Source organism: Fonsecaea pedrosoi (assembly GCF_000835455.1).
Source record: "Fonsecaea pedrosoi CBS 271.37 unplaced genomic scaffold supercont1.6, whole genome shotgun sequence".
Taxonomy (NCBI): domain Eukaryota; kingdom Fungi; phylum Ascomycota; class Eurotiomycetes; order Chaetothyriales; family Herpotrichiellaceae; genus Fonsecaea; species Fonsecaea pedrosoi.
Genome location: NW_013550610.1, coordinates 1,769,946 through 1,797,362, shown reverse-complemented (window position 1 = coordinate 1,797,362; position 27,417 = coordinate 1,769,946). Strand labels below are relative to the sequence as shown.

Below are 27,417 nucleotides of genomic sequence, written 5' to 3'. Positions count from 1 at the left end.
GGGGGGGGGGGGGGGGGGGGGACAGAATTCTGACCCCCTTTTCCCCCCTCTGGGCGCATGGGGTCATCAGGCCCGGAGAGATCCATAACTCCGTCGTCCAAAAGACTATATAAGGATATAAGGAAGCCTTTTTTTCTCCTCTTGCCTTGGTCTACCCATGAACCTCAGTCCTCCTCACTCTTGAGGAAAAAAAAAGCCATGCATTTCCTCCTCGTCGGCGCCACCGGAGAGGCCGGCCTGAACGTCGTGGTCGAGTTGCTCCTTCAGGGCCACACTGCCGTGGCCCTCGTGCCTCCCTCTGCATATACCAAACTCGTTTTCTTTCACCGCCGCCTCACCATCGTGGTTGGCTCGCCGTTGTCAAAGTCCGACATAGAAAACGCCCTCCACGCGGCCCCTTCGCTGACACCCTCGGCGGCCATCATCACCTTGAACGTGGTCCGCCCGTTCGCAACCCGGATCTCGCTTCCTCGATTCCTAGCAGATTCGTGCGCCAATGTCTGCGATGTGTTGCAAGCCGCGGGCATCTCTCGTGTCGTCGTCAAGTCCGTGGCTGGTGTGGGCGATTCGTTCGCCCAGCTCCCCCAGGAGATCAAGGCGAGCATGCTGTTGCCTAGCGCCAAGTACCTGCTCGAGGATTACGGGCTTGTTGACGAGGAGATCCGGAGAACCAAGATGGATTGGACGCTGGTGAGGGCTGTGAGGGTGCAATATCACGATTCGATGCCCCCGAACCAGAAGTTAGACGTGCAGACGCTGGGCAGCAATGGTGAGGGGATGGGGCTCGCTGATTGCGTCAGTGTGGTAAATCTGGCGAGGTTCATGGTCAAGGTGGCCGCCGAGGGGCTCTTTGTCAGAGAAGCAGTGGTTGTGAGGGATTGACTGACGTGGTCGACCAGTTTTGCCGGGACCCATAGTCGTTGATCTCGTAGGGACTATAGTCTTGACGCAGGCAGTCCTTGGAGTTATTTACCAAGAGTCATCAATACAGAAGACGTGATGTACGGAAACGTGAGAAACTCCATCGTGTAATCTATTCGATTGAGACTATGCTTTTCGAGGGTTTGAAGCTCGACACAGCCGTCTCGGTACCTGGTGTTTCAACAGTGGCCAGTCGACGATTGCTCATGCGTGTTACGAGGAATGCCCCTGTCACGGGGGAAACTATCCCATTTCAGGTACTCCCTCTTCTGCCACCCCCGTCCAGTGCTTGGCTCTTATTTTCACACCAATGATCTTGGCTCCTTAGCCGCTGACCCAGTGCAATCACACGGAACAGAAGGGGCAAAGCGAAATACGAAGCCAGTACCAGATGTCCAAATGTGGGGGTTGTGGTTGTGTATGCATGCACTATTTTGGGCTGCAGGCTGGTGGCTCTGGTGAGAAAAACCAAACGATTCCTCTCTTGATCAGTTATTCTGGCCAATAAGACCTCCCTGGGTAGATTCTACGACGAAGCCAGTGTCTCCACTCGAACGGCGACGGTGTCAGCCTCAACGCGGGAACATATTTTCGACCAGATTGGATCTGGTGATATTTCCATTGTCTTTATTAGCCAAGCACGGACAAGTAATTATAGAAAAAAAAAAAAAAAAAACATAGCAAAATTCCACACTTTTGCATTGCAGGCTTCTGAGAAGGAACTTTTCGACGTGGATGTGGCTGGCCCGGCCCTTCCGTCATGGCCATCCTGGAACGGCATTTCCTGTAACCTCGTGGATTGGTCCTTCGAAAGTCTTGGTACAGGTTCAGCTGACGGTTTTTCCGCACCGAAAAGAGCCAATCAGTAGGCAGTGTCCAATGTTGGGGTCAGGCTACCCCGGCTCCAAAGAGGGGTGCAACATTCCTGTGCAGAAAATGATGTGGCCAAATTTTCTTTTTCCGCGGGCAGTCAGTGTGACGAATGGCAAAGCACGACAGAGAGACAAAAGGACGACAGGAAAAGATACGAGAGTACCAATGAAAGACGAAAACGGTGGTGCTACAGTGGTGCCTTCACCGCTGCTTCACTCTGCCTGACCAGGCGCAGTTGGATGAGATTCCCAACGTTTCTTGTGAACAGGGATAAAGAAGTGTGTGCAGTCTCCTGACTAGGGGGTACTTTGGACAGATAGCCAAAGATCCTCGCAGACTACCACAGCCAACATCGACTGTTGGTCGAGGGGATGCCCAACGTTGCTCGTAGACAGGGGTAAAAGAAGTGAGCGCAGCCTCCTGACTGGAGGGCACTTTGGATAGACAGCCAAAGATCCCCGCAGACTACCACAGCCAACATCAATTGTTGGTCGAGGGGATTCCCAACGGATTTGCCATGATACCGGACAGTAGCCCAGCCAGAGGCATTGATTGGCAGCCTCATCGCTTGCAAGCAAGGGGTGTAAGGGCACATGTTTTCCTGGAGCGAAACAACATGTGCCGCGTGAACCAAACTAGTGTAATGCTGTGCAACATATCATCAGCAAATCAAACATAGGAGGGCGGGGTATGATTGATCGCTGATTCGATATCTGGATAATTGACAGGTTCTTTATTCAACATCCCGCCGGCTAGCGCCTCTCTCTGCTTGGCCGACGAATCATAGGTTCCCCCCCTTTTTCCTGCACCGGAGCCTCTAACACACTCAGCTGCTTATTCCTAGCTTCAGGCCTCCCTATCCACTCTTCGCAATACATTGATTGGCATACACAGAGCTGCCTCCTTACGTGAAGTATACTAAATAACCTCCGAAATGAAATTCACCTCGACTGACAAGTCTTTGCTCTTACTCTAACCCAGAATCCTCCAGAAAAGTCTTTACTCTCACAACAACCCAAAATCCTCCAGAAAAGTCTTTACTCTTACAACAACCCAAAATCCTCCAGAAAACCTGAACCAATGTCAGACCCAGTTGGCAACAACGCACCACCAGCGCTCGGTGAAGAAGCCGCGTCACTAGTATCGGACGAGGTTTTGCTGCGTCTCTGGAATCGAGTCCAAGAGGACGCCTGGTCAGACAATGTTGCACTCAACTTCTGGCTGCACCTATACGCGAAATACCTGTTCTCGGGCAAGCAATGGATCGTCGGTGTCAACAACAGTCCCTTCGACAATGATGCCTTCGACATCGAGCCGCTCAAGACAGATCTGTCTGTCCAATATCTGGGACACGCGGGCATACAGACCCTATTTTTCCACATGCTCACAGGCAAAGAAGCTACAAGGGGTGACTTGGCCGAAATCGAAGACCAGGCATATGTTGCCTGCGTGAAATATCTGACGGCGAATCCGGACATCACACTCGTGTACGCCGTGACAAGTTTCGGGACCAGAGCGAGGATCTGGTTCTGCCGTCAGGGCTCGGATTCCTTGCAGGAGCTGTTTGGGTCGGACGATGGGTCTGACGATACGGCTGAGGCGTCGAGGTACGTGGAGGCCCACGGCGGCGACGCCATTGTCCTTCGAAGAGGTTTTAGTTACATGATGACGTCCCCGCCTGTTGCTCGTCGAGGCATCAACCACGGGTCGAGGTCTCCTGCATCATCTCGCCGTAACTAACCTCGACTTCGAAGAGGCTTCATGTGCGTCGAGAAGGGTTGAAAATTAGTGGAGAACCACAAATGAGATAGCGGGTGTGAAAGTTCATTGAGGGCATTGAAGACAGTTATCGACCTGTGTACCTAAAGCTCATGTCAGACTTGCGGCATCAATCATCACGATCTAACGTCCACGTGCAACTCACTGCCAAGGGTGCCTAGGCAATGTAATGCAGGTCGTGCCAATACCCCCGCTAACGTTCATCTCGAACAGTTAGCAGCCACCCTGAGGTGAGGTGCGGTAGTCACTTTCTGAAAATTACTAGTGTCCAACGGAGATGACATGACACACTTACGACAGGCAAATTGACTATTTTAGGAGATACCGGGAAATACGAGGAGATACTAGCACTAGGGGTGTCATACTAACGTGGCTACTCACTGTAGTAAACGGCTAAATTTTCCCTAATAAAGTGGCCACGGAATTCTGGCACCCCCTAGTACTGGGAGATACTGGGAGATACTAGGAGTGACTGGGAGTGACAAGAAATGGATTATAAGAGAGACTGTGAAAGATGTTGAAGAGACAAACGCGTGACACGCTAAGCTCTACGGGCCTGAAGGGGACTAGTCTATTCTCCTGGGGATTACTGGAAACTACTGGGTCTGCGCCACACTGCGCCACTGACCGGCCAACTTTACTGTATGGCCCCCCCCCCCGAGCCCGAGTTGAACTTGTCATGTTCCTCCATCGAGCCACGTACCGCGCAGGCATCCCAGCCTCCCAGCAAAGCACTTTTCACAGATTGGATGATGCCGAATCACCGAGATGAGACATCTGGATGAAGTTGCCCAACTCATTCCGTCGACTTCGGAAAGCGGCGCATGACATTTTCCCTGGAGAAATACCAAAGTACGTCAAGATGTCTACCTCTCGATGTCGGGGTTCCTTCGTCTTGCTTTTACACATGTAGGTTGACACAAGTTTCTCCAGTCGTTAGCGACAAGCATGAGCACTTCTTCCGCTACACGTCTGACCGCGCAGGGTATTCGACGAGCAAAGCACAGATGGCGAAACGATGTGTCAAAGTTTGACGTAGAAGCTTTTCAGGAGATTTGCTGGCCGTGCCCTTCCGCTCTGCTTGTGTGAATATCGTCAAGCTGCCGGAAAGGCCTTCACAACAAAGTTTTCTCACTTCGGATGGGAAAATGGAAAGGAATGTTCTCGCACGGATTCCTGATCCAAATGCTGCCCACACCGCACTACGTCGTTACTGGTAGGGTTATCACGACGCAACCTGGAACAGGAGGAATATCTACTATTAGGGTGTAATTATAACATGAGATTCTGGAACGGAAGAGTCTAAATGGTAATGAACAGGGGCGAGGCTATTAGCCAGAGGCATCAACTCGTACGGCGGTGGGCACGGTGTTAGGGGTAACGGCTATCGCACAGCAACAACAAAACAGCATAGAAAGTCCTGATCAGATAGATTCATAACTTTGATTGATCACTGTCCTCTGTGTCCTTGTGTCCCTTGCTTGGACTCCCCTTGACAGATTGGTAGGTTGATCCTTCCCAGAAAGATGAAAGAAAAAAGGACCTCAGACCCAGTGTCAGAGATCTAACCAATCAGTGGCTAAGAGTGCCATCCTGTACATTGTACAGGGCAAATTCCACGAATCACGCCTCAGCCTGTAGATTTTCTCCCATTACAGTAATAGTACCTACCTCGCGGTAGAATAGTTTATAGATACTTGGTATCGTATAGGGTAGTTGGCCTTGTACGGAGTATCCTATACTTGACATTATCAAGGCCGTGGTAGAGGTGGCTACTGTTGACATTGTCAGTGTACGGACGGAACCATCTTGTCATTTTTCTAACGAAAGTACCATCTAGCTTCGAAATATCTTGCAGCTTCCTGTGGCTAGAGTTGTTACTTGGAGTTCACGGAATCCGACAGCACCTCCTCCTCCGGTTGGCACCGAGTATATACTCATGGAAAGGGGTTCCAGGCCGCTAATTATGCAACGTGTGGCCAACCATGTCCGAGTCTGAGCGCTTCGGCTTGGTAAAGAATGTGGTGGCCACACAAACGAAGTTGACAGCATCGGCACTGTCGAAATACTGCAGCACGACCAAAGGCTCTCTGCCACAAAAATTGGTTCTGTTGTTTCCTGAATCCTATCATGTTCATGTTCATCCTCGTTCCTCGATGGAATGACCGTGCCAAACCGCATTGTAAAACCTGTGAACCTTGTATGTAGGTCGGGGGAATTCTCCTCTCGTTTTGCGCGTGATAAAATTCGTGTGTTTCTCGTATCACCGTCACAGATGTGGTACGGGTAGGTAAACTACCCCCCTCCCTCCCATTCAAGTGATTTCAACCTGATCACATGGCCCATGGAAAAATTCAACACATAAATATTATCAAACCCGAAATTCCTCCACAAATCGCAAAGACCCCTACTCAGGAAAGAGACTGTCAGAGTCAACAAAACCAAAAAAAGAAAAATCAAGAAAGAGACTTATCGAAGTCAACAAGGTGGAATACATTTGGTTCTAGTAGGCGATCCTCCTCCTCTACCGAGCGAGAAAGATATATCAGGAACCTGGCACCGAGCCAAAAAAGGAGTCAATATATCTGACAACTACGAAAACAAACGGAAAAAACCTGCCACGGCGGGTTTAACTTCCCACCACCCCCTTCGAAAAGGGGCTGGTGGAAAAAGTTTTTTGTCTCCTGAGAGGACTAAGACGAGGGATTCTCGACCTGTGAATTAAATTTGTTTGTGTGCGTGTGTGGGTGAGTGTGTGGTTGTTGTGCCCTATGGTAGTTTGCGTTGGGCGGACTCCCTGCTGCAAACACCTCAGCTTTCACATCAACCAGACCTTTTAGCCAAGGACTTGCAAGGCTGAACAGAGCCTGTATAAATCACCTCCTCGATATGGAAGTAGCCAGCCATACACACCTAGTTTTACGTGTGGCCACAGAGACAGAATCTCCATGATGGGGAATGACTTGACAGATTTACATAACCGAGTGTACTTGATTGTGAAGCGGCCGGACAGTTGCCCAGAAACTCCTTACCAACGTGGTCGAAAAAAGGGTTATCGTGCCGCTGACCTCGCGAGCACGTAGGTATCAACTGTGGTAACTGTCCTTCGACGGCCGTCGATCCAGCCGCTGACTTGAGGTTAACCTTTCCAATTCCGTAGTGTCTGAACCTTCCCTACACTGAGTTGAAGACGACATCATGATATGGCGATTGGCACCATTTGCAGAAAAACACGACCAAGTGTTACAGTGCTTGCTGTTGTACCGTGAAGAAACGTACCCAGTACATGCCCCCAAGAAGCAACGTAGCATTCCAGCCCAAACGCCTCGACGTCACACGGTCCTGTGCATGTCGAAGGAAGCTCTTGGAAGATCGGGTACGTATACTTGTACATGTAAGCTGAACATCAAATCTCAGTCCACCACTACGGCAGTGTTGACGACTTTCCTCACATTCTACCCAACCAGGAGTTCTGATCGATATCTTACTCGTGACCAGTTGTTGTGTCACGATACTTGTGGGCAATAACGAGCGTAAATCAAGGATCGGATGAGACAGCACAACAGAACGTCCTTCAGGGGAGACAGAAGCCTTCTCAACATGTGCCAATCGCATCTTGAACCTGTGAGTCTTGCAGACGGGGAGGTTAGGTTCGTTTGCGCGTAATAACTTCGTGTCCAAAGGTCATCACAGATGCAGGTACTTCTTTTTTTTGAAGTGGTTCAATGTGAATGCTGTGTCGGAGAAGGCCATCACGATAGGAAGGAGATTTTGAGCGCGAATTATCCGTACAGGAAGTAGGTGGTAGAGCAGTTGGGGGTGTCGAAGCATCCCCTCGATATGATATTGGCGGTGCACTTGGATTGTAGGGGGAAGGCAGCGGCGACGAGGAAATCTTGCGTGTTGGAGATCTTGGCCTGGGGGATAAACATTACGCGAGCATATTTCGTCTCTAGCCTTTGTGCCCGACGACCTGCCTGGAGTGGCCCCTCTCGCCTCAAAGTGGCTTGGGTAGTAGCCATCATATCCTCAATCAACCAGGCCTCGTATCATTAAGAACCCGTTCCCCTGCTGTTGGACCATTATGTTGTCCGGTCGAAAGTCACCATGAGACAGACAACTCGATCACGTGTGCAGGCAATTCCCTGAGCACCATCGGAGGAAAGCCCGCCCCAGCCAGATGACAGTCTCATTGCGTATACCTCGGCACTCTGTAGCAGGGCTCAATCGGGATAATCTTCCATCTTGTGACACCCACTTGTGCACGGCCGCAACACCGACTCCAACAGCGTCTTGGTCAAAATGATCCAGGCAAGGGAAAAACCGAGACACGAGCAAAACCTTCCGAAGATGTGAGATACCCCAGACGGGAAGTTTAGCCACTGCACGGTCCGTACCGAGGCGTTGAGCAAACTACTCGTACTCCTACAAGTTGTAGGAACCTTTACGAACTCAGGGGTGGTGCTCACGCTACTCAGGAGACACTTCTAGGATCGTCTAGCCGGGTTCGGGTTTACACAGCCACGACTCAGGATAGTGTAGTCACAACCCAGGTCAAATAACGGGATGTTCGGGTCTAGAAACGGAAATGGACGCTGAAGAGGTCAAGATTCGCCGTGGGGGTAAAGTTCTATGTACCACGGTCCACCCCTGCGAAAAGTCAAAGACGCTGAAACCACCTTGTGACATCTTCAACCCTTCGCAGACCAGATATCCAACACTTTCGGGCACCATTGCTTTGCATTGGCACTGCCGGCTCGCGTACTACTCTCCATCTTGATGGTTTCCTCCATTTCGTATCCGTCAAATCGGTGTCGTCGGCAACCTCCATCAGATAATCAGTATCGACGTACTGGGATTATAGTGATTGAGTCCTGCGAGACATCGTCTCGACCCTAGAGAGATGTCAGAGCGACGGCTAAGTGGCTGCAATGGGTGCTAAACGCCTTTCCTCGAAGCTTCGCAGCGAGAATGTGGAGAGGGACTTCCACATCTTCTCGTGACTGCTCAAAGGGTCCTTCCTAGCCTCCAGATCGCGCATAGTATAGGTCATTTGAGAGGACAGTTGCTGCCGCCAATAAGATCGATTTCCGCATCGATCTCCCGACAGTAAGGCTGGCTATTCAGGAGTACGCTGCTCGCAACAATATGTTTCATTCAAAGAGTATGGCACTTAAATTCGCGGAGGACTGGACTGGGTTGGCAGGGCAGATTAGATTCGATATTGACAATCCATCGACAATCCTCAATGGATCAGCCGCAGATGAAAAAATGTGGATCAAGATCATCGAACTCTACCGCCACCAGCACATTATTTATGACAAGAACGCCCAACAGTGGCAAGCGAACTCTACGGCCAAACCAGAAACGCCGGACTCTACACCACAAACTGTTAGCACAACAAGAGATGTTCGGCACCTGCCTCTTGAGACAAAGCGGTACTCGTTCATGATGGGCGACTTCCGGACCGAGAAGAGCAGTCCGCGGCGAAATGGAATTCGGTCCGATTCACCTGACTCTGGACAGCTGAAACGGAAGCGCGAGCTCCTCGATGAAGGACCAGAAGAAATGCACAAGCGACAAGAGGTGGTAGACTCTCGTCCAGAGGACGCCGACCACAATGATCACGGTGCAGCCAATGCAGCCTTCAGGAGTTGCCAGGAGCTATCTTTGCTCAGCCCTCGGAAAGCTAAAAACGCGGCTGAAAAATTTGCGACGGACATAGGCGCAGGCCTGAGGTCTTATAAATCAGACCTGAACAAGGACACGGGCCGCAACAGGCGAAAGGAGAAGGTGGCTGAGAGGAAAAGCATAGGTAAAGCCATGTTCGTTAAGGCCCAGATGTCTGTCAGCGGTCTTCCCATCCAAAGTGCACATTTGTGGCTCATAGTTGCCAAAGGGAATCTCCAGCCACAAGGTAGGACGACTCGAGCAGTTGCCATAATTCCTGGAAGAGCGCTAGTCAGAAATGCCTGCCTCCTACCAGTCATGCTATCTTTTCAATGGAGCCTTTCCCCCTGATATCGAGGCACGGATATGCAATCCTGGATCGTGGCAGACAAGAAAGGAGATAGAGATAACGAATGCCGATCACTTTCATCCATCGTGCTCGCTCATTACGATCCTCTTCCTTGTTGACATCCTCGAAAGATTAATGTTCGAGTAATTGCCCTCTTTCCTCATTCGATTGAGCTGTATTAAGCGCATCCTGTTTCAATTGTTCTTCTTGTTGCTTAGCCTCATCGTAGTGACCCCATGGCACCCACCCCTCAGGCCCGGCGCCGATGATATCCTTACAGGCCTCGAAGCGCTCGTCCGCCTCGATCTGGGCGGCATTGAGCAGATATCCTGTCACGTGTCAGTTTACATTCCGGTCGATTACACGTTCTATAAGCGAAGCCTTGAACTGAGGCTGGGCCTTGGCGCCGCCATGGCGCTAGTGATGGATGATGAAAAGCAGCCACGAGGGTCATCACATTCGGCTAGTGTGCATCTCACCAAAAGCGCTAATTATTCCAGCTTCGCACCTTCGGTAGTGGCTCTTGGCGTTGACAGGCCCAGCTAGATTCAGTACATGCTTTTACACGCTCTTACACAAAATGGTACCGTCAGAGAAATACTGTACGCGTATCCGTCCCCGCCGTTTTTCGGCTCGGGCATTCTTACTCTCTTTGTCCGAATGGCACCGGCACTACTCGGTGCTGTCTCCGTCCCCGATAACACCTCACGTGATGAAGCCTCGGTTTTCACATGCCTCGATCAGCCGCAGTCCCGGTTCGTACCCACGTGCATGGTAGATGGACGATTCACTGTTTGTCCTGAATGCCGGCGGCTGGCTCTGGATCGAACCGCACAAATTTACAACAACATACCGTGAAATTCAATGTGAATGCCCTCAAGCATGTGGTAGCCAAGACAGTCAGGATGGACATGGTCCAACACTCAACGAGAACCGGGATCCGCACATTCAAAAGATAGCGATAGGTGGAAATTGATGATGAGACTGCCTGCCTGGCCACTGATTATGCAGTTGAATGAGATGGCATTGAGGTGCACACTCGCAATCGTTTTCAGTCAAGAAAGTTGAACCTTCGGCGTACTTACCGTGAGCCACTCTGACAAGCCTGAAGGTCCATGAAACTTCTGTTTGAGGTGTCTCTCAATAGTCTGGGCATATTTTAAGGAGTCAGTACTTTGGAGAACGAGAGGAAAAGAGATGCGAAGGGGGAAGAGGCAGTACGGTGAACCCCGAACGGTCCCTTGTTCAGCTTAGGGCGGAAGAATTCTTGATGGACCGCCCTCATCATCGTCAAAGTAGACATATGGGTCGCGCCATCCGTCTTAGTCTGGATCCCATTCGGTTGGAAGCGCAAGTGCTTATCATGGCAGGACAGGAGGTCGTTCACGTACGAGTCTCCGGTATTTTATGTCCCGTCTCTCGGGATTTCTAGGGGAATCTCATTGTTCTCGAGGTTCTTTATCTCCAGGGTGAGAGGTCGATTTGTCAAACGGACGAATCCTCGGTCGTCGATGGTGACGGGCCCGATGCGAGGGAACCCGACGCGGCCCATTTCTAGTATTACTCGTGACAGGCTGCGGAAGAGATTCTTGCGTAGTCGACTGTCCGACTTGCCCGTCTCCGAGGTGTTTGATAGCATTTGGCCTCGGTCCTGGTCGATGTATTCGATGAGTGAGTGGCAGCTTCGCACGGCAGCTTCTCATTACCATTTCCAGGACATAGGTTGTGCCCGACGCGATATGGCGGCGGAAACCGAATCAAGATTCGTCGTCCTCCGTTACGGACAACAGTCACCGGAACACAGAGGTTGAAGCTCCCACTCATCCAGTCTCTCCAGTGTGCGACGCGGCACGCAGAGGGAGATGGTAGACCCATATGATGTGCGACGCGATGCTGGATGAGCTTCTGGCGGCGGTTGATGAAGTTTTCAGAATTCGAGTCTCGCTTTGGGCCACGTCAGGTGGAGCAGGATGTTGACTTCGCTCTGTTTGGCCTCGCCGTAAGTGATGTCCTCGTGCAGAAGGGGAGCGTCGTGGGCGTTGCAGATAGATGCGTAGATAGATGCATGAATGAAAAGGAGGAAGGGATCTGTCTGCACGACGAATTCGTGGCGCATTGGTTTTGACTTTGTTGGGTGAGAGGGGAGGGGAGGGGGGGGTGGGTTGGAGGGGGTTCAAACGAGACAAACAAGACAAACACAACAAACAGGGAAGTGGCCCCCAAAGTCACGTGGTGTATCTTATCTTATCGCATTCTCTGTACATAGAATATTGGGGAATGAAGACTAGTCTATATGTGGCTAGCGTCACTCTACCGGTCACCCTTGACTGCAAGTATAGTTATGACTGATGATTGTAGTCCTGGCGCCTCTGGAAATATGGACCTCAGGCTAAATGAAAAGTATCGATAGGGGAGCTGGGCCCCTGTTCTCGGTCGCTGATACGTTCTTTCCTTGGTTACCTGACGATCATCCGCTGCCAAAGACGAACTACAACAATCTCAGGGCGGGAAAGTGCATTGTGCATAGCGAGTGACGTGCGACTTTCACCCCTCTCAACCCATCAACTGCAGTCTGACCCTACATCATGCTTTCCGGTACACTATGTCGATAGCTTTTTCACATTTCTAATGATCTCTGACACAGAGTTCATTTTCGACGGGAGTGGCACGGATGCCAAGACAATAATGAGCCGAAGTTGGCGCGGTACAAATTTGGTGTCGAGTTTGATGCGCACATACGTTGAACGTCCATTCATCCGTCATGATGAACCAGCAGGATGCCCAGAGAAACCGTTTGCTCCGAACTAAGCACTGGTTTGCGACAGGAATACTGGGGCTGAGACCCCAGTAATGAATGTCACCGCGAACGTTACATTCCACGACGCGCTCGGACCCTTCGAGTTCGTTGTTCCAATTCCAGAGCTATAAGTAGCTGTGGGAGGGCATCCTTTGTTGCTTTGTCCCTTTGTCCCCTCTCCTCTACTCCTGTCTTACCGTGTTCATACCAGCTCTGAGACTCCCTCTGTGATCTTCCGTCTCTCCCGCGTCCGAGGCTGAGACTTGTTTCTTTGTTTCTTGTGTCTCGTCGGAAAGCAAGACATCACCGTAGCCCTCTCTGGTCATTCCTCTTGTCGGAAGGCGAGACTTTGATTCACCACCATATCTTCCAGCTCCATTCACTGCCTCAAACATGGATTCAGAAGGCAGTGTGGGTGGTTCCGGCTCGCCCACATATCATCGCAGTGGTCAGAATACCTTCACGCTCTTCCATTCCAACCGCTAACAACTCTCAGATTATCCTACCACTTCTCAACGCAGGCAGAGCTCAGCAGCCAGACGACAGTCTCCAACCGGAATCGAACAAGCCCGTGCATTTCTACAGCAATTTTACAACTTGAAATCGACAGCCACAAACTACGATCTCGAGAAGGTCTTTGTCTGCAAGATATCTGAGATCGAGTGGTTAGTTCTATGCCACGAATTCAATCTTGACGACGAAAGGCGTCAAGCGTACGTTCAAATGCTTCATATCATTCTCTTCCCTTCTGGCGTCCGTTGTTCCTTTCGGGACACATTTACTGACCGCTGTCCATAGTTGGCCTCGATTTTCATTCAACTCCCATACATCAACTCTCAAAATATATGCTACGCAATCCTGTTTCCACGACGGCGTTATCACTTTTCTTCGTGACCATTTTATTATCCTCTTTCATCGAGTCCTTCCTCAACAGCTCCGCAAAAGGGTCAAGATTCATACGACCGTGGAGGAAGAGGTGTTTGAGGCAGAATATGAAGGTTCATTCAAAATCCCGGATCTCGGGATCTCTCTGCGGAAGAATGACAGTCCTGAACGTGAACTTCAATGGGTGCTTGAGGTTGGTTTCTCTGAAACCTATGAAGACCTTCAGGAAGACATGCGACTCTGGCTCACTGGTCAACCGACATGTTCTATGGCCGTTCTAATCAACATCACGGAAAGTCCAGCATACCGATGCCCACTTGATTTCGACTTGGATATTTGCGATGAACTCAATATACCTCGGGATTCGCCTCGTCAGATCAAGGAAGGAGACTTCTCACTTCAGGGGGAATACGGCCCAGTGGAGTTTAAAGGATACCAGTGGGTAGGACAAATCTCAGAAGTATATCTTGAGACTTGGACTCGCAATCCGAGAACCGGACAACCAAGGCGAAGAGGAGGTCGCATGTCTTTACTCCCTCCAGCAAACGAATCTCCTCAATTTCGACTCTCCGACCTTGTCCCCGTTGACGACCCTCAAATGACATCCGTGGATTGGGAAGAACTACAAACGGAGCTCAAGGACTGCCTTCAATTACAGGCTGCCAAGAGATGCCGCGCGTGGATCAAGGAATCCAGAAAACGTGCAGGGTTGGATGACGGCGAATTTGACGGGGCTTCTTGAGGGGGTTTTCCAAATCGATGTCGGGTATGGGGAGGGGGAGGTAGAGGAGTCTTCTGATGACGCTGGGGGTTTTATTTTTTGAGCCTCGAGCGTGCACTTGCATTAACAGTGATACTCAATCCTTTCTTCTCTTCCTTTAACAACAAACACCTCACTGTACTTGAAGCAAAACTCTGCCCCTCTTCTCCCCCCAGGGCCCTCCTCCCCTCCGCTCCGGCTTACTATCACGTCATGCCGTCACAAGATTGTTCGTATCCCCTTGCGCGCTCAGCCTTATCTGTGACACAGCCTTGTGTGAAACACCCCAGTCCATCTTGGTGCTGTATAAGAATGCTGGGTCAGCAGCGAGACGTAGGAGCAACCCCCCGACATGGTAATGCTTGGTCTGCACCCACGACTTTCACCAAGAACTCGGTCCAATCTCTCTCGACGGACCCCCACCCCATCAGCGCCGGACGGTTAGACATACCAGATCTCCGGCCGCCGGAATGCATATTGAGAAGAGAGAAGCAAAAGAGAAAAGAACACCGCTACACTGGCCTCCTCATCTGGGAGTTGGAGCCCCCTCCCGTCATTCCCCACGTCATGCATCAAGCAACTTTGGCTGCTCTGTGAGCACCTCCGGTGCTAGGACCTTGTCACCCGTGGTCTCGGCGAGATGGATGTCCTCGTACGCGATCTCGTCGCCGAACAGTTTCGGAATCTCTTCTAGCGGGAGGTTGCGCGTCTAGGTGTGAAGATATACTTGTTAGCTGGGAGGGGTTCTGGACACAGCTACACACAAACACACACACGGAGAGAGAGGAAGAGAATAAAATCAAGGACAGCAACGAGGCAAGGTGGCACTTCAACAATGAACCTACCTCGGGATAAAACAAGAGGACGACGACGAAGCACAGAATCGAGTTGGCCACAAAGACCATGTAGAATTTCCAGCCAATGTTCTCGAAGCCGATCGGCGCCGACTGCGTCCAGCAGATGGTGGACGCGTAGCACGCTGCGAAGGCGATGCCGTTGCCCGTGCCGCGGTTGTGGTTAGGCCAGATCTCGGCAGCGTAGACCCAGGACGAGGCGTCGATGAATGTGCCGTAGCTCTGCGGTTGTAGGTGAGTCAGTCAATCAATCAATCAATCAATCGATCAGTCAAGCGGACAAGCAGTCAGGAAGAGGCAGAAGAAGTTCAAGAGGTAGCATGTCTTACAAAAGCGAAGAAGTAGAGGAAGAAAATGGCTCCTCGGGCATATGACTCGTTGCCCGTGTCGGTGAACTTCTTCAACAAGGCCCCTTCCCCGGCGACGCAGACGCAGAGCAGAAACGATCCGATCACTTCATTGTGCCGTATGGTCAGCCATTTTCTATATCTGCCTCGTCCTCTTCCGAGCGAGCGCTGGGGGGAGGGCGGGGGGCAAGGGGGGTTCACTCACGGAACATGGTCTTCCGACCCAGACGATCGATCAAGAACGGCGCGACGGCGTTGAAGGGGATCGTGACCGAAATCCATCCGGCTCCCAACAGCAGTGCGCGGCTCCCGGTGTATCCGAGTGCGTTGTACAGCTGGACGCTGTAGTTGTTGATGACCAGGATGCCCATGGCCTGCGAGCTCCAGAGGATGAAGCATGAGAAGAACAGGCGTTTGAGGTTCGACTTTCGAGTGACGATGCCGAATTTCCCTTCCTTTCGCCGAATTGCCTCGTCGAGTTCGTACTGTTTCTTGATCTCGACGGCTTCCAGTCGTGCAAAGTGGTCGCTACTTGCCGCGTCGCGGTCTGGGTGTAGTCGTGACAGGAGACGGATCCCTTCATCCTCGTAGCCGTGCTCGATCACTAGTGGGGAGAAAAAAAGTGCGTGTTAGGCTGTGAACCAAAGAAAGAAGACACGAGACAACAAGGAGAACAGAGCCTCTTGCTTACACCAACGAGGTGACTCGGGAATGATGAACGACAACCCCAGCATCACCACAGCCAACATGCAGCCAACGGATATGGGGAATCGGAAGCCAAAGGTCCCTTTGTCGCTGGCAAAGAAGCAGCCGTATCCGACCCAAGACGCCAACGAGTAGCCCCCAGCGGAGAACACGCCCGCTTGGCCGACGAGAAACCCGCGAAAGTGCGGCGGGGATATCTCTGACTGGTACACCGGGACGGTGGAGAAGAGCGATCCGGTACCCATGCCGGTGATGACGCGAGAGACCTGGTACATGGCCACGTTGCGGGTCCCGGTCTGCAAGGCGCTGCCGATGATGATAAAGAACAAAGATATCCACATTGTCTTCTTCCGCCCTACCCTGTCTCCAATGGCCGTGATGATACAGCAGCTGACGAATGAGCCGAGAAAGTAGAGAGCGTTAGCAGTCGAGGTCACGGATGTGGTGTGGGACGTGCCCATGGTCAGGTCGAGGTACTCGTAGAACGTTGGCTGTCCCAACGTGCTCGATATGACGGCTAGACGAGTTTGTTAGCGTGAGAGCATATGCGATGAGGTTGCGGCAAGCACATCGAGGTCATATATACCCATGTTGTATGCACTCGCAAAGATGCCAAACCCAGCCAACCACACCAGGTACATATTGTACCAACTCCACGTCTCCATGTTGGGCAATGTAGCGACGAGAGGCCTTCCTTTTCGTCGACTTGGTCAATACAATGAGGTGGCGACAGCGCTAAACGTAGCGAAAAGATGGTCGTCAAACTGGCCACTTTGTATCCTCGGAGCAATAGTAAAAGCTGCAAGAGTGCAGAAACCCAAAAAGAGGCTGCGATTTTCCCAAGATATATGTGCTAGTACGTACTCTTTCCTCACGGCCCCAAAGCCGAGGTCAGACTCGGGCCAATTGCGCCACGACGGCTCCTCGTGGGGGTAACAGACATGGCTACCAGTGAAGAAGGCCGTTTAGCCCAGCGGGGCCCCAACTTGAATGGAGTTGTTGAGATATTGCGCTGTGTCGCATGGCCCACAAGTTTCCACTTGGGATGAAGCAAGGTTGGAGAAAGAGCCTTTCTGATATACTCCAGCTGGTGCGGCCGGTATTTCCCGGCGCCAATACACTCGGTTATCCGTTTTCGACAACATTTTGCCGACACTATCATAAGAATAGGCACCAATGAACCGAATCAGGTTCGTCAGACGTTGAATCGGGGACGAGATGCCACATCCATCAAAGGGGCACGGGTACTCCCAGTTTGTAATTAGTCGCCGAGTACTCGTATCGAGCAGGCGCGTCGCTTAGAGAGTTTCGTCAAGAGATCCTGCTCGTGAACCTTTTTACTCAAGGGGGCTCGGTTCTCGGATAGAGTCCGTATTCGGAAGTAAGCCGAGAGCCAATGGGAAAAGAGGGCGACAAAATCGACCAATCACAACAAGGCTTTTTAAGCACAAGCTTCCCGTGTGTACGAGGTACGGCACTCTTGATCGCTTTTGTGCGCGATCCTTGAACCAAGCTAACACCTCAAACGTGGCAAACAGGCCAAGAATTGACCGTGCTGCCTCATTTATCCAAGATCTAAAACGGTCAAACACACCAACCTTCACTTTGACGCCACAAGACTGTCTTCACGCGGAGGTAACAATATCCCATATTGTGGGCAACTTCCAGCCTTAGATAGACGGCAACTTCAACGAAAGATCCGGCCAGGCAGAGTTCGTTAGAGTAAGGTTGAATGATCCGTTTGGAGGGCTTCGCCTTTGTTCTTGGGGTCCCCCTCCTACTATGACCGACGGAGATTTCTTCAAGGGCCGATTTTCAGTCTCTGGCCAATATTCCGACCATGGGCATTGCGAGTATGCTTCCATTGAAGCGAGGACTGGTCTTTTCTCGCCTGACCAGACCTTTAGTCCACCGAACGGCAAGCAGAATGGTTCACGATACCGTACAGCCAATTGAGGAGCAGACCCTCTCACGGTACCACCAGAAACTCCATTACCCAGTCAAGATTGGAGACATCCTCAACAATCAGTGAAAGTCTGCGTGCAGGACACAGAAGGCTCACCGATCCTCAATGAAGTCTCGATGATCCCAGCATCCCAGTCTTGACTGACCGTGGCCCGATCTACGCAACACGACCCATGGCTCCTGAGCTTTCTGGCGCCCCCGTGGTCACCGACTTCGGCCAGATGCGACCCATGCTGACGCTGAGCACTGACTGGTGGATGCCGGACCTGGACCGAGCACCAGAGATTCTCCTGAAGCTCCCATGGTGGTTCCCCGTTGACGTGTGGTCTGTTGGCGTCATGGTACGCATCTCGGCCGCCCTGGCGTTATGACGCGCACATGGGGAGTTGCTGAATGAATTACTAACCAATAGAGAGGGTAGATGCTGGAGCTCCTCGAAGGAAGAAACCTCTTTGATCCCATCGACCGCGCCAACAACCATTATGTCCTGCCGCTAGCCCTGGCTCAGTACATCGCCTATCTGGGTCCTCCGCCCCTGGCCATCGTCGAGCAGGTAACTGGACATCCGAACCACCAATCCCCAACACATCATTCGAAGACTTTGTCACCGTTATCCCTTCGGGCGAAGAAAAGGAAACGTTCTTGACACTGATTCGAGGCATCATGACCTGGGATGCCGAGGCGCGATTGACAGCAAACAAGGCATTGCTCCACGGATGGATGATGCGGGCTTACAAGCAGATGCTCTGAGTCCAAGGGCACATGGATATCTAAGCTGTAATATTGGCTGAGACCTAGGCTGGCCGGCACAGACATGGATCACAGAAGAGCGCTGGCATTCCGGAATCGTGTACAGCCTGAAAACGGCGTGACTATTTTATTCGGAACATGGGAGTTGTCAAGGACTGTCGACAATATGGTGGCGGTGGCAATGCGCATCCACGTCTTGCAAAGGGCTCTACCGGATATGTGTTGCGTATTTGACATGTTTGACATGTTCGACATGTATCCTGTGCTACTGCTGTACGAGCGCGCGCACCATTTGAATGACAAATGTTACTTACTATGACAGGATATTTCCTGAGCTTGTAGGCCCCCTTACCTATCTCTTAGCTATAAGTTAGAACGAACAGGCGGCGACCTAAGCTATATTCCCAGGCGTTGAGCATTGAGCTCTGATATCTCCGGGGCGGTTCTAAGGGGCAACGAAAAGAAAGTCTGTCGTCTTTTGATCAGCGCGTCCGCAGTCATCACTGTCCACTCTTACTAGCGTTAACAATACTTTTCGTGCGCGCCTTGGTATCTATTATGTTTATCGTGTTTACTATAACGTGCCCTCCCGGAAAAACTATTGTCAAGCCAATAGAACAACCGTCCATGTCTATCTCCCACTGAGATAAGAGAGTCTTCGTCGATGGGCGGCACCTTGTCCCTTTTTCTCTCTCTTTTGGATACTCTGTAGGTTAATGCCCGCCGTTGAGTTTCACAACCGCCAAAGAACAACGTGTAAATGACAGTAGGCGCGATTTTTCTCCCAAACATAGGCAAATGTCAACATTAGGCGCTAGCAATGAACTAGATACTTTGGGCTACCTTGGGCTATCAGTGTTGCAGACTAGCAGACCATGGCGTGATTGCCGGGACCGAAATTAGGCCAATGGGATACAAGCACACGTCGAGACGGGAGAGTGGACTCGGCGGTAAGTGAGTGGGGGGCCCCTCAATCATTTGACCAACAGCTCAGCTCAGCAGCTTGTTTGAGGCCAAGGGTGCGGCTGAGCCCAGCGATGATTGAGCTGGTCTCCTCATAAACCTGGGCGTCCCTGATTTCCTCATCATTGATTTCTTCGTACCCGTCCTCGTCCTCATCCTCATCCTCATCCTCATCCTCATCCTTGATCTCCTCGTACTCATTTTCTGCATCTTCAATCTTGATCTCCTCATACTCTGGCTCCTCATCCTCTATTGTGCTTTTCTTGATGCCTGTGTCGCTTTTCTTATTCTCGATGCTACTTTTCTCAGCTGCCCGGCCCCTCTTTAATTCGAGATATTCATGAAACCACATTTCATCGTCGTCAAGTACGGCATCGTTGGGATTATTAGGATCTCGTCGCCTAAGGCCGAGAATGGGAGATCCGACCGGTTCTGGAGATGCGACCTGCACTGCTGTCCCCTCGGCGCGCTCCCCGCAACCTTCCGGATCACAATAATACTGCAGTGTCGCGTTTTGATCGATGCGCAGATACAATAATTTGGATGAATCAGATCGTAAGAATGCTCGAAAATGCTCGAAAACCGTGTACGCGAAACGGGCGTAGAGGAAATGGGTATGGAAGCCCAGGTCACGCATTCGAGGTAATTCCACTCCGTGGTGAAGGCGAACAAGCTCAGAATCAGGATCGGCGTTCATGCAGTAGCCCACCCAGCGGCTTTTCATGGGCACAACGGTGAACATCTTCGCATCAAGCGCGGCCCTTAAGTCCCCACCCAACCGCACACTATTGTCTGGATCTTGCATCTTGTCTCGAATCTTTGTGGCAGAATACGTCCACATGTATTTGCTGAACCACCTCCTCTCGGCCATTGGAATCAGATGTGTATCTTCCATGTCGTCCTCGCATTGAGTGGCGCGGCAAAGGCTGTCATCATCTTGTGCTGATGATTGATTGGAAGCCACAGTTTCATTCCACCAGTGGGGGGGACCCTTGGTTGGAAAGGCCCACTCGCTAAACGTCGGGATAACAGCATAGTTTGAACCTGTTCTGTTTAAACATGAAACAACTGATTCGGGCGTCACACTTACCCCTCTTCTGTGGTGATGTCTGATAGTAATATTGTGGCGCTCTCAGAATCTTTTGTGCATGTAGAATACGATGTTCACCCTCCTTATCTAGTGAGAGATAACCGGTCCAACGATTGTCATCGACAACAGAGCACGCCGCCCAGGCCGTGGCATGATGAACGCCGCCTTCATCCAGACGAGGGAAGGTGAACATAGGGTGGTCATGGTAGGGGTGCTTGATGTGGATAGGCGGTGAGGTGGGTGGAAGTGACGGCGGCGGATATGGAGACTCGACTAATCTATCGCTGGCGGAGTTGGTCATTCTGGCTCCGGTTCAACGCTATTGTGACTATCCACGCTGACGATGTGGGTTCGTACCAGAGCGCGGGCACGGCAGACACCGCATGGCACAACAGCGCAGGCACCAGGGCAGCGCCAAGCCCCAAACCTGCCACGTGATCAAAACTCTAGCTGCCCCTCACACCGGCACCTCGTGCATATCGCAGTTACACATTAATACCAGCCACATCAAACCACGGGACCGAAGGAGAGGCTGTTCGAGAAAAGTATCTCTGGGACTGACTCATCTGAGAGTCTCTAGGTACTGGCGGTCTAGAATTCATGCCATCGAGGATACCGCCTGTCCCTCGCCAGCTCAACTCGGCTCACAGCACTACTGCTCCGACCGCAGCACGGCGCAGCGCAAGATGAAGCTGATTCTTTCAACCTCGTACGCATTGAGCCCGGGCCCCCCAAAATGACCTCATCCTAACAGGTGAAACCATTGCTGACATTCACCGTCAACACTATCTAGCAATATAATGTCCTCGGGACATTCCGTCGTGCGGCGGCCACTGTTCTCGCGATCAAATATCGAACTTATCAATTCCCTCCGCGCAAATTTTGCCTCCTTCAAACATTACTCTCCCACTCACCCTTCCACACCTAGTGCAGCTGAGCACTTCACACCGCCCGTATGGACGACTCAGGAAAATGATACCCTCTATGTGCCGTCGTTGCGGCCAACGCCCCTCGTTGAACCCCGCGACTCGTACGACGTTACCTGCAAATTATTCTTCCTCCCCGGCATCCCGAGTACTCGACGGTGCCGGCACACCCGAGAAGCCATCGATTTGGTCCTAAAAGAGCTGGGGATTGACACTATTGATCTGTTGATTGTTTCATACCCCGGGGTGACTTTTGACGCAGACGACGAAGAGGGGGACGAGGAAGCGGAGCAGGCTTCCGCAGACGAAAACCCCAGTGAGGCCAGCGACGAGTCCGAAGGCTTGGAAGCGCAGGTCAAGACCTGGCAAGTACTAGAATCGCTATATGACAAGGGCGTCATCTCGCAGCTGGGCGTGTCCGAGTTTAGTTCGGAGAGACTCGCGAGATTTCTACCAGAGGTCCGAGTTCGTCCCAAGGTCGATCAGATCAACGTCAAGGACTGCTGCGTCGTGCCCAAGTCGCTGATCATGTACGCAAAGGAGAACAAGATTGAGCTCTTGACACACGCAGACTGCATGGACATTTTACCGCCCGGGACGACGAGGGATTTACTTGGGCCGGGTAATGACGGCGCTGGCATTCTGGCTGCGCACCCTGATGGCGGACCCGAAGAACCCGGCTTGAAGGGCGATATTGAGCCACAATGGGTCATCAAATATACCGCCGTGGTGAAAAACCGCGGCGTCATCGAAAACAAAGGGTATTTTGCCGTCGCGCAACTGGGAAGCTGTATCGAGGAGAAGCCGGACCAGGATGTGCTAGCATCATGAGCCCTCGAGCATTTCCCTCCACAAGGTGATAGTTAAACATGAGCTTTATTTAGCATGGCGTTGAAAGAGGCAACGATTTGGCGCCTTCAATTCATCCGATCATGCTCCTTTTCCTGCCTCTCAGCCTCACTTCCTCCAACCTTTTGAGCACGACGCTGGAGTCCTTGAAACTGCCCCTGTATCCTTCCTGACTCTGCAAGACTTCGGCATCAAACCATCCCTCCTGTCTCGGGTGCGTCGATCCAAACGCCCGCTCGAGGACATAGAGATCCACGGCCCTGTCTTCGTCCTGGACTGACTGCGTCGCAAGACCAAAGTCGATGAGTACAATCTCGCCGGTCAGATCGGGCGGTTGCAGACGCGGTGCGGCTGTTTTTTGCTCAGATCGTGGACCCGGCTCTGTATGCACTCGCTCGCCGTTGACCGTCCCGTTCCGCTGCCCATTTGTGTCCTGTGGAGAAGTGTAAGGACGGATCATGATGTTGCTGCTCGTCAAATCACCGTGGACCACGCCTCCTTTGGCGTGCATCGCTCCCACGGCCCGGCCGATGCGGCGCAGCAATTTCTTCACCGCTTCTTCCTGTTGCGCAGCAATCCCGATGCCGCGTCGTGATTGTTTGTCGTTATCTTGTGCGTTTGCCTGGGCGTGGGTGGGGAGGGATTTGGACCAAGCGTCCCAGTCGCGCAGCAGGTCCTTGACGCTGCGCCCTTCGATCCACTCCATGAGGAGCCACGCGCCTTGTCCCACGGCGGAGCTCGTCTCCCTCGGTCCTCGCTGCGAATCGCTCGCCCCACGGACTTTCCGCGCAATATCCCACTCCAGGCTCAGCACCGCGGGGACCTTGACTGCGCCGTCCCCATCCCCGCCGGCGGCGTCGTTCAGCGCCGACAACTTGACGAGGATGCGCGCTTCGGCGAGCACCCTCTGCTTGGTTAGGCGCGCGTCGAGCGTGGGGTGTCTGTATGCTTTGCTCGGTCGGAATTTGAGGGCCGCAGGCTGCGCCGGGTACAGGAAGTGGGTGCGGTACAGGAGGGCCTCGGCGCCTTGGGTTACCAGCATCGGCGGTGGTTCCGTGACGTGGAAGGGAGAAGGTAGCATGGCCCTATCTTGGTTCTGTGGTGCAGGAGGGCCGGCGGGAGGCAGGGGATTTGCGGCGTCGGTGCTTGTCATGGTGGGATGTGATGTGGCTCAGCGTGATATGGAGCGATTGTCGCAAGGGCGGTCAACGGCCGGATGGTATTGGGATGGGCATCATTGGAGATGAAGAGTGGCTCACCAGTGTGATTGATATGTCAAGAACTCATTTCTAGCGATGAAGAGAAAATTGGTCGCGACGGAAACAATGCACGAGTTGAGTTTTTCGAGCATGTGAGGCTGCGGGGAAATTTCCCCAAGGCTAATAATACGTAGTCAACTAATATTGAACATGCTATTCTGTGGTCTAGCATTTCGCGTTCATTAGCGATGAGCTATATTGATCGGCTCGGTCAGCTTTCTCATCTGCAAGTGTCTCTACTCAAGCCATGTCTCTCTCGTCGTCGATGTTGAGTTCCTCTTTCGATAGTGATTCGCGCTCACTCCACGGTCTGACAGAAAGTTGACGCGCTCCCAATAGCGATTGAGGCGGGCGCCAGATTAAACATAGCTTATATTATTAATAAGGATAGAGGTGCTACTATACCTAATGATAGTTACCTTGAAGTTAATAGTGAATTGCTCTTCATTGCTATTTCTTGTTGGACAATGCTCCTTATTTTCAATACATATCGACTCGGGATGTTGTCAACCATCTCGGTAGACTTTCCGAGATATTATACTCACGTGATCAAAGCCAAATATAGTTGGTCTAGGAGGCCCAGAGGGTTTGGACGAGAAGATCCGGTGTGAAGCCACGACATTCGCCTGGCTTTCTGAGAACTGCTCTCAAATACCGATCTATCGCCCTTGGAGATTCGGACTTCTTGACGGGCCCAGTGTATGTCTCATAATGATGGAGATATTGAGATATTTGGCTCACCTAGCTCTCGTTTACGCCCGTTGCACATCTCCCCTGGTACAGGCGAATCATTGAAAGCTCCAAGCGGCACTGGGACTGGCTTCCGGCAACGGTCGTGTTACGTTCCCTTTGTCCCACGCCAAGCTGGACTTTCATTGAAGTCGAGCTACCTCGTGGATTTCATTGAAAAGGAACAAGGAAAGAATGTAGAATCGATTAATGATACAACATCACTTGCATCCCGGACCTTAAATGGATATCTATTCTACCGGTCGAGGCACTCTATCTACCATATTAGCTGAGCGGCTAGATAGTCGACGATCTTGAAGAGGAGAAAGAGATCCACTATAAAGAGATATGTGCGAAGTTTCTGGAAATCTTCCAGCAAGGGAAAAACGACTAGATCTCTGCACCGAACCCCGGATTCTATATAAAAGTTATTAAAGATGCTCTTGAAAGAGCCATACCCTGGTTCTGGGTCACTTTGAACAAACCCCGTGTGACGTACAATCTGTTCCTTGACCGCTTGCAGCCCCGACTCTCCGACTCGCTCCGACGCACTTAGAAGGAGAGAAATGTGTCCAGTTCGAGCAGATTTTGGTTCCGTATTGGATCCCGAATGCATCCGGATTCGTCAAGCAAAAGCTTGCTGACCGTCAATAGTATCTTGAGGGCTCGAGAGCGCAACATCGACATCGATACCTTTGACACAAAGACGAGGAACTGTCTGACTAATCATACCAGACAGAGATATCTTCTGATATCAATCTAATTACATTTTATTGCGACCGCGTGCATTGCAATGAGGTATACGAATGAGGTACGACGCATATGAATGACAAATTATACTATTTCAGAAAGTGGGGTGTAATACAGAGTACTAACCGAATCACGTAGTAAACTAACTATTTAGAGTCTGGGAGAAAACTCTAGTTCTTATTCCAGCTAGTTAAAACTACATGCCTTCCTTGCCACGACCTTTCGCTTGTGAAGGGCAAACGTCCTGCCTGACTGCAGTCCAATTTAAACCACACATGAGTCATGGCTTTCAGTCTTGCCAACACACTGATGATGTCGAGTGGACTGCGAACACTGCAACTGCCATATATCCATTCCAACCTGTCTGAAACTTCACATTGCTGGAATGAGGTCAAGGAGAGATGGTGAGAAACAATGCCGAGGATACTGGGTATGTGAGATTTGAGGTCAGGCCAAGCGAAACGCGCCAAGCAAAGAATCACGTGCGAAACCTTTTCAGGCTAGTAAGCAAACCTTGTTAATATAAAGCCCCGTCCGAGAGTGGTGAGGCAAGCATTTTTTGATGTTTTACTTGGTGTGTTATTTCACTCGACCTGTCACGGGGATATCTTGCCTCTGAGCCTGTCGCGAGGATATCTTGCCTTTGAACCTGTCGCGAGGATATCTTCACCTGTCGCGGGGCTATCTTCACCTGTCGGGGGCTGCTAGTCCCGTTTTCACTGGTCTTTCTCACAACAGACAAAGATGGAAGGAGAACGCCAAGATGATGCTGCAACAACGCCGCCGTGCTACATGGGCGCTCTTCCACCAACCCGTCCCTCAACAGGCGAGAAGGCATCGATTAATCCGATCTTGGAGGCGGTTGACCGATACAAGAGAGGCCAATTCGTCCCCGGCGGCCGCTTACTGAAGTTTCACATTAGTGAGCTCGAATATCAAGAATTGGAGGAAAAGCTTTCTGAAGACCTGTTCTTCAAGGCTAAGATCTCGTAAGTGACTCCATTCCACAAAAAAACTACTTACCAAAGATACAGGCGCGACTACTTTCCTTCACTACGCCTCTTCGTCCTTCGAATGCCGTCGGATATTCACGAACGCTTCCTTGTGAGGCTTCACGATGAAACTCGACACCAACTGCGGAACCTCGAGGGACCCTCGTCAAGCTTTGCTCAGGAGATTGAATTCATTGCCTCAACACACCTTCAATCCCACAAGAAAAGGGTTTGGGGTACACGATCCGGATGGTTCATTTCGCCATAGGTCACAACGTTTCCCTGGCGTAGTGACGGAGGTCGCATATTCACAAGACAACAAAAAACTACCACATCTAGCGGACGAGTACATCCTGGGCTCGAATTTGCGCGTTCGTGCCTTGCTTGGCTTCGATATCCAGTACCAGAGAAAGAAGGCCTTGGTTTCGGTCTGGCGTCCACATGCGGTGCAAGGAGATGACAGGGAGGTGTGGGCCACTGCGGCTGAGACCCAGGTGTTTCGAGACGACAACGGAGAGCCAAATCTTGATACACATGCTGGATTACGTGTCAGCCTACGAGACTTTGCGAGTGTCGAGTTTTGCAAGAAGTTCGAGAACCTGAAGGGGTCAATTTTTATTTCATGCGCCACTCTCTGCACCTTCCTAAACGAAGCCGAGGCCAAGATTGATGACGAGTCAGAGTCAGAGCCTGACCTCGAACTCGAGGTTCATGCCTCATCATCGGAAGAGGAACTCAACACCGACGACGAGAGAGATATGGTTCGGGCAGAGAAACATGCGGAGGAGAACGCTGGCCGAGCCGATCCGTCTTTCAAATAGCTCGTCGATGACGAGCACGAATCATGTATTACTATCGGAAGAGGAACTTCATGTTACCCTGACTCTATCAGGAAGGTTAACCAAATAATCTCACAGCGGTACGTCAGCCCGTAGGCCGCGCTAGATAGATTTCCTTCCTACCAAGTAATTAATGAAGATTTCACACTTTCACTCGCTATAAGACATGTCTCTGCTTTTGACGATTCTATGCGGAGGATTTGCCGATACAAAAGCATCCACTCCTTCACATCCAACGATCGCGGACACGTAGAAAGCAGAGCCTCCTTGACAACTCCACATCCTCCTATTCTCACCGTCAAAGCCCAATAAACGCTTCGCCACTTAACCTCTATGCCATTCGAAGTCCTGGGCTTTCGACAATA

The 27,417-nt window shown here is 51.4% G+C and overlaps 10 protein-coding genes across 10 annotated transcripts; 7 read left to right on the top strand and 3 right to left on the bottom strand.

The window, feature by feature from the left end:
- Nucleotides 1–198: 198 nt before the first annotated feature.
- Nucleotides 199–882, top strand: Z517_09471 (uncharacterized protein; the record flags this gene model as incomplete). The annotated part of the gene is made up of 1 exon (XM_013425379.1): nt 199–882. One exon carries the CDS (start codon nt 199–201, stop codon nt 880–882), a length of 684 nt encoding a protein of 227 aa, XP_013280833.1.
- A 1,992-nt stretch (nt 883–2,874) lies between these two features.
- Nucleotides 2,875–3,534, top strand: Z517_09470 (uncharacterized protein; the record flags this gene model as incomplete). The annotated part of the gene is made up of 1 exon (XM_013425378.1): nt 2,875–3,534. The coding sequence occupies one exon, from the start codon at nt 2,875–2,877 to the stop codon at nt 3,532–3,534; it is 660 nt and encodes a 219-aa protein (XP_013280832.1).
- A 5,205-nt stretch (nt 3,535–8,739) lies between these two features.
- Nucleotides 8,740–10,138, top strand: Z517_09469 (uncharacterized protein; the record flags this gene model as incomplete). Its single annotated transcript, XM_013425377.1, has 2 exons — nt 8,740–9,490; nt 9,822–10,138. 2 exons carry the CDS (start codon nt 8,740–8,742, stop codon nt 10,136–10,138), a joined length of 1,068 nt encoding a protein of 355 aa, XP_013280831.1.
- Nucleotides 10,139–12,782: 2,644 nt separating this feature from the next.
- Nucleotides 12,783–14,016, top strand: Z517_09468 (uncharacterized protein; the record flags this gene model as incomplete). Its single annotated transcript, XM_013425376.1, has 3 exons — nt 12,783–12,837; nt 12,886–13,102; nt 13,188–14,016. The coding sequence occupies 3 exons, from the start codon at nt 12,783–12,785 to the stop codon at nt 14,014–14,016; spliced, it is 1,101 nt and encodes a 366-aa protein (XP_013280830.1).
- Nucleotides 14,017–14,599: 583 nt separating this feature from the next.
- On the bottom strand, nt 14,600–16,605 carry Z517_09467 (uncharacterized protein; the record flags this gene model as incomplete). Its single annotated transcript, XM_013425375.1, has 6 exons — nt 14,600–14,743; nt 14,880–15,110; nt 15,218–15,342; nt 15,441–15,839; nt 15,927–16,457; nt 16,527–16,605. The coding sequence occupies 6 exons, from the start codon at nt 16,603–16,605 to the stop codon at nt 14,600–14,602; spliced, it is 1,509 nt and encodes a 502-aa protein (XP_013280829.1).
- A 1,473-nt stretch (nt 16,606–18,078) lies between these two features.
- Nucleotides 18,079–18,551, top strand: Z517_09466 (uncharacterized protein; the record flags this gene model as incomplete). Its single annotated transcript, XM_013425374.1, has 2 exons — nt 18,079–18,246; nt 18,327–18,551. 2 exons carry the CDS (start codon nt 18,079–18,081, stop codon nt 18,549–18,551), a joined length of 393 nt encoding a protein of 130 aa, XP_013280828.1.
- Nucleotides 18,552–19,625: 1,074 nt separating this feature from the next.
- Z517_09465 (uncharacterized protein) lies at nt 19,626–21,009 on the bottom strand (the record flags this gene model as incomplete). The annotated part of the gene is made up of 2 exons (XM_013425373.1): nt 19,626–20,662; nt 20,709–21,009. 2 exons carry the CDS (start codon nt 21,007–21,009, stop codon nt 19,626–19,628), a joined length of 1,338 nt encoding a protein of 445 aa, XP_013280827.1.
- A 499-nt stretch (nt 21,010–21,508) lies between these two features.
- Nucleotides 21,509–22,465, top strand: Z517_09464 (uncharacterized protein; the record flags this gene model as incomplete). The annotated part of the gene is made up of 1 exon (XM_013425372.1): nt 21,509–22,465. The coding sequence occupies one exon, from the start codon at nt 21,509–21,511 to the stop codon at nt 22,463–22,465; it is 957 nt and encodes a 318-aa protein (XP_013280826.1).
- Nucleotides 22,466–22,556: 91 nt separating this feature from the next.
- Nucleotides 22,557–23,636, bottom strand: Z517_09463 (uncharacterized protein; the record flags this gene model as incomplete). Its single annotated transcript, XM_013425371.1, has 1 exon — nt 22,557–23,636. The coding sequence occupies one exon, from the start codon at nt 23,634–23,636 to the stop codon at nt 22,557–22,559; it is 1,080 nt and encodes a 359-aa protein (XP_013280825.1).
- Nucleotides 23,637–25,965: 2,329 nt separating this feature from the next.
- Z517_09462 (uncharacterized protein) lies at nt 25,966–27,034 on the top strand (the record flags this gene model as incomplete). Its single annotated transcript, XM_013425370.1, has 3 exons — nt 25,966–26,210; nt 26,256–26,449; nt 26,505–27,034. The coding sequence occupies 3 exons, from the start codon at nt 25,966–25,968 to the stop codon at nt 27,032–27,034; spliced, it is 969 nt and encodes a 322-aa protein (XP_013280824.1).
- Between the last annotated feature and the right edge of the window lie 383 nt (nt 27,035–27,417).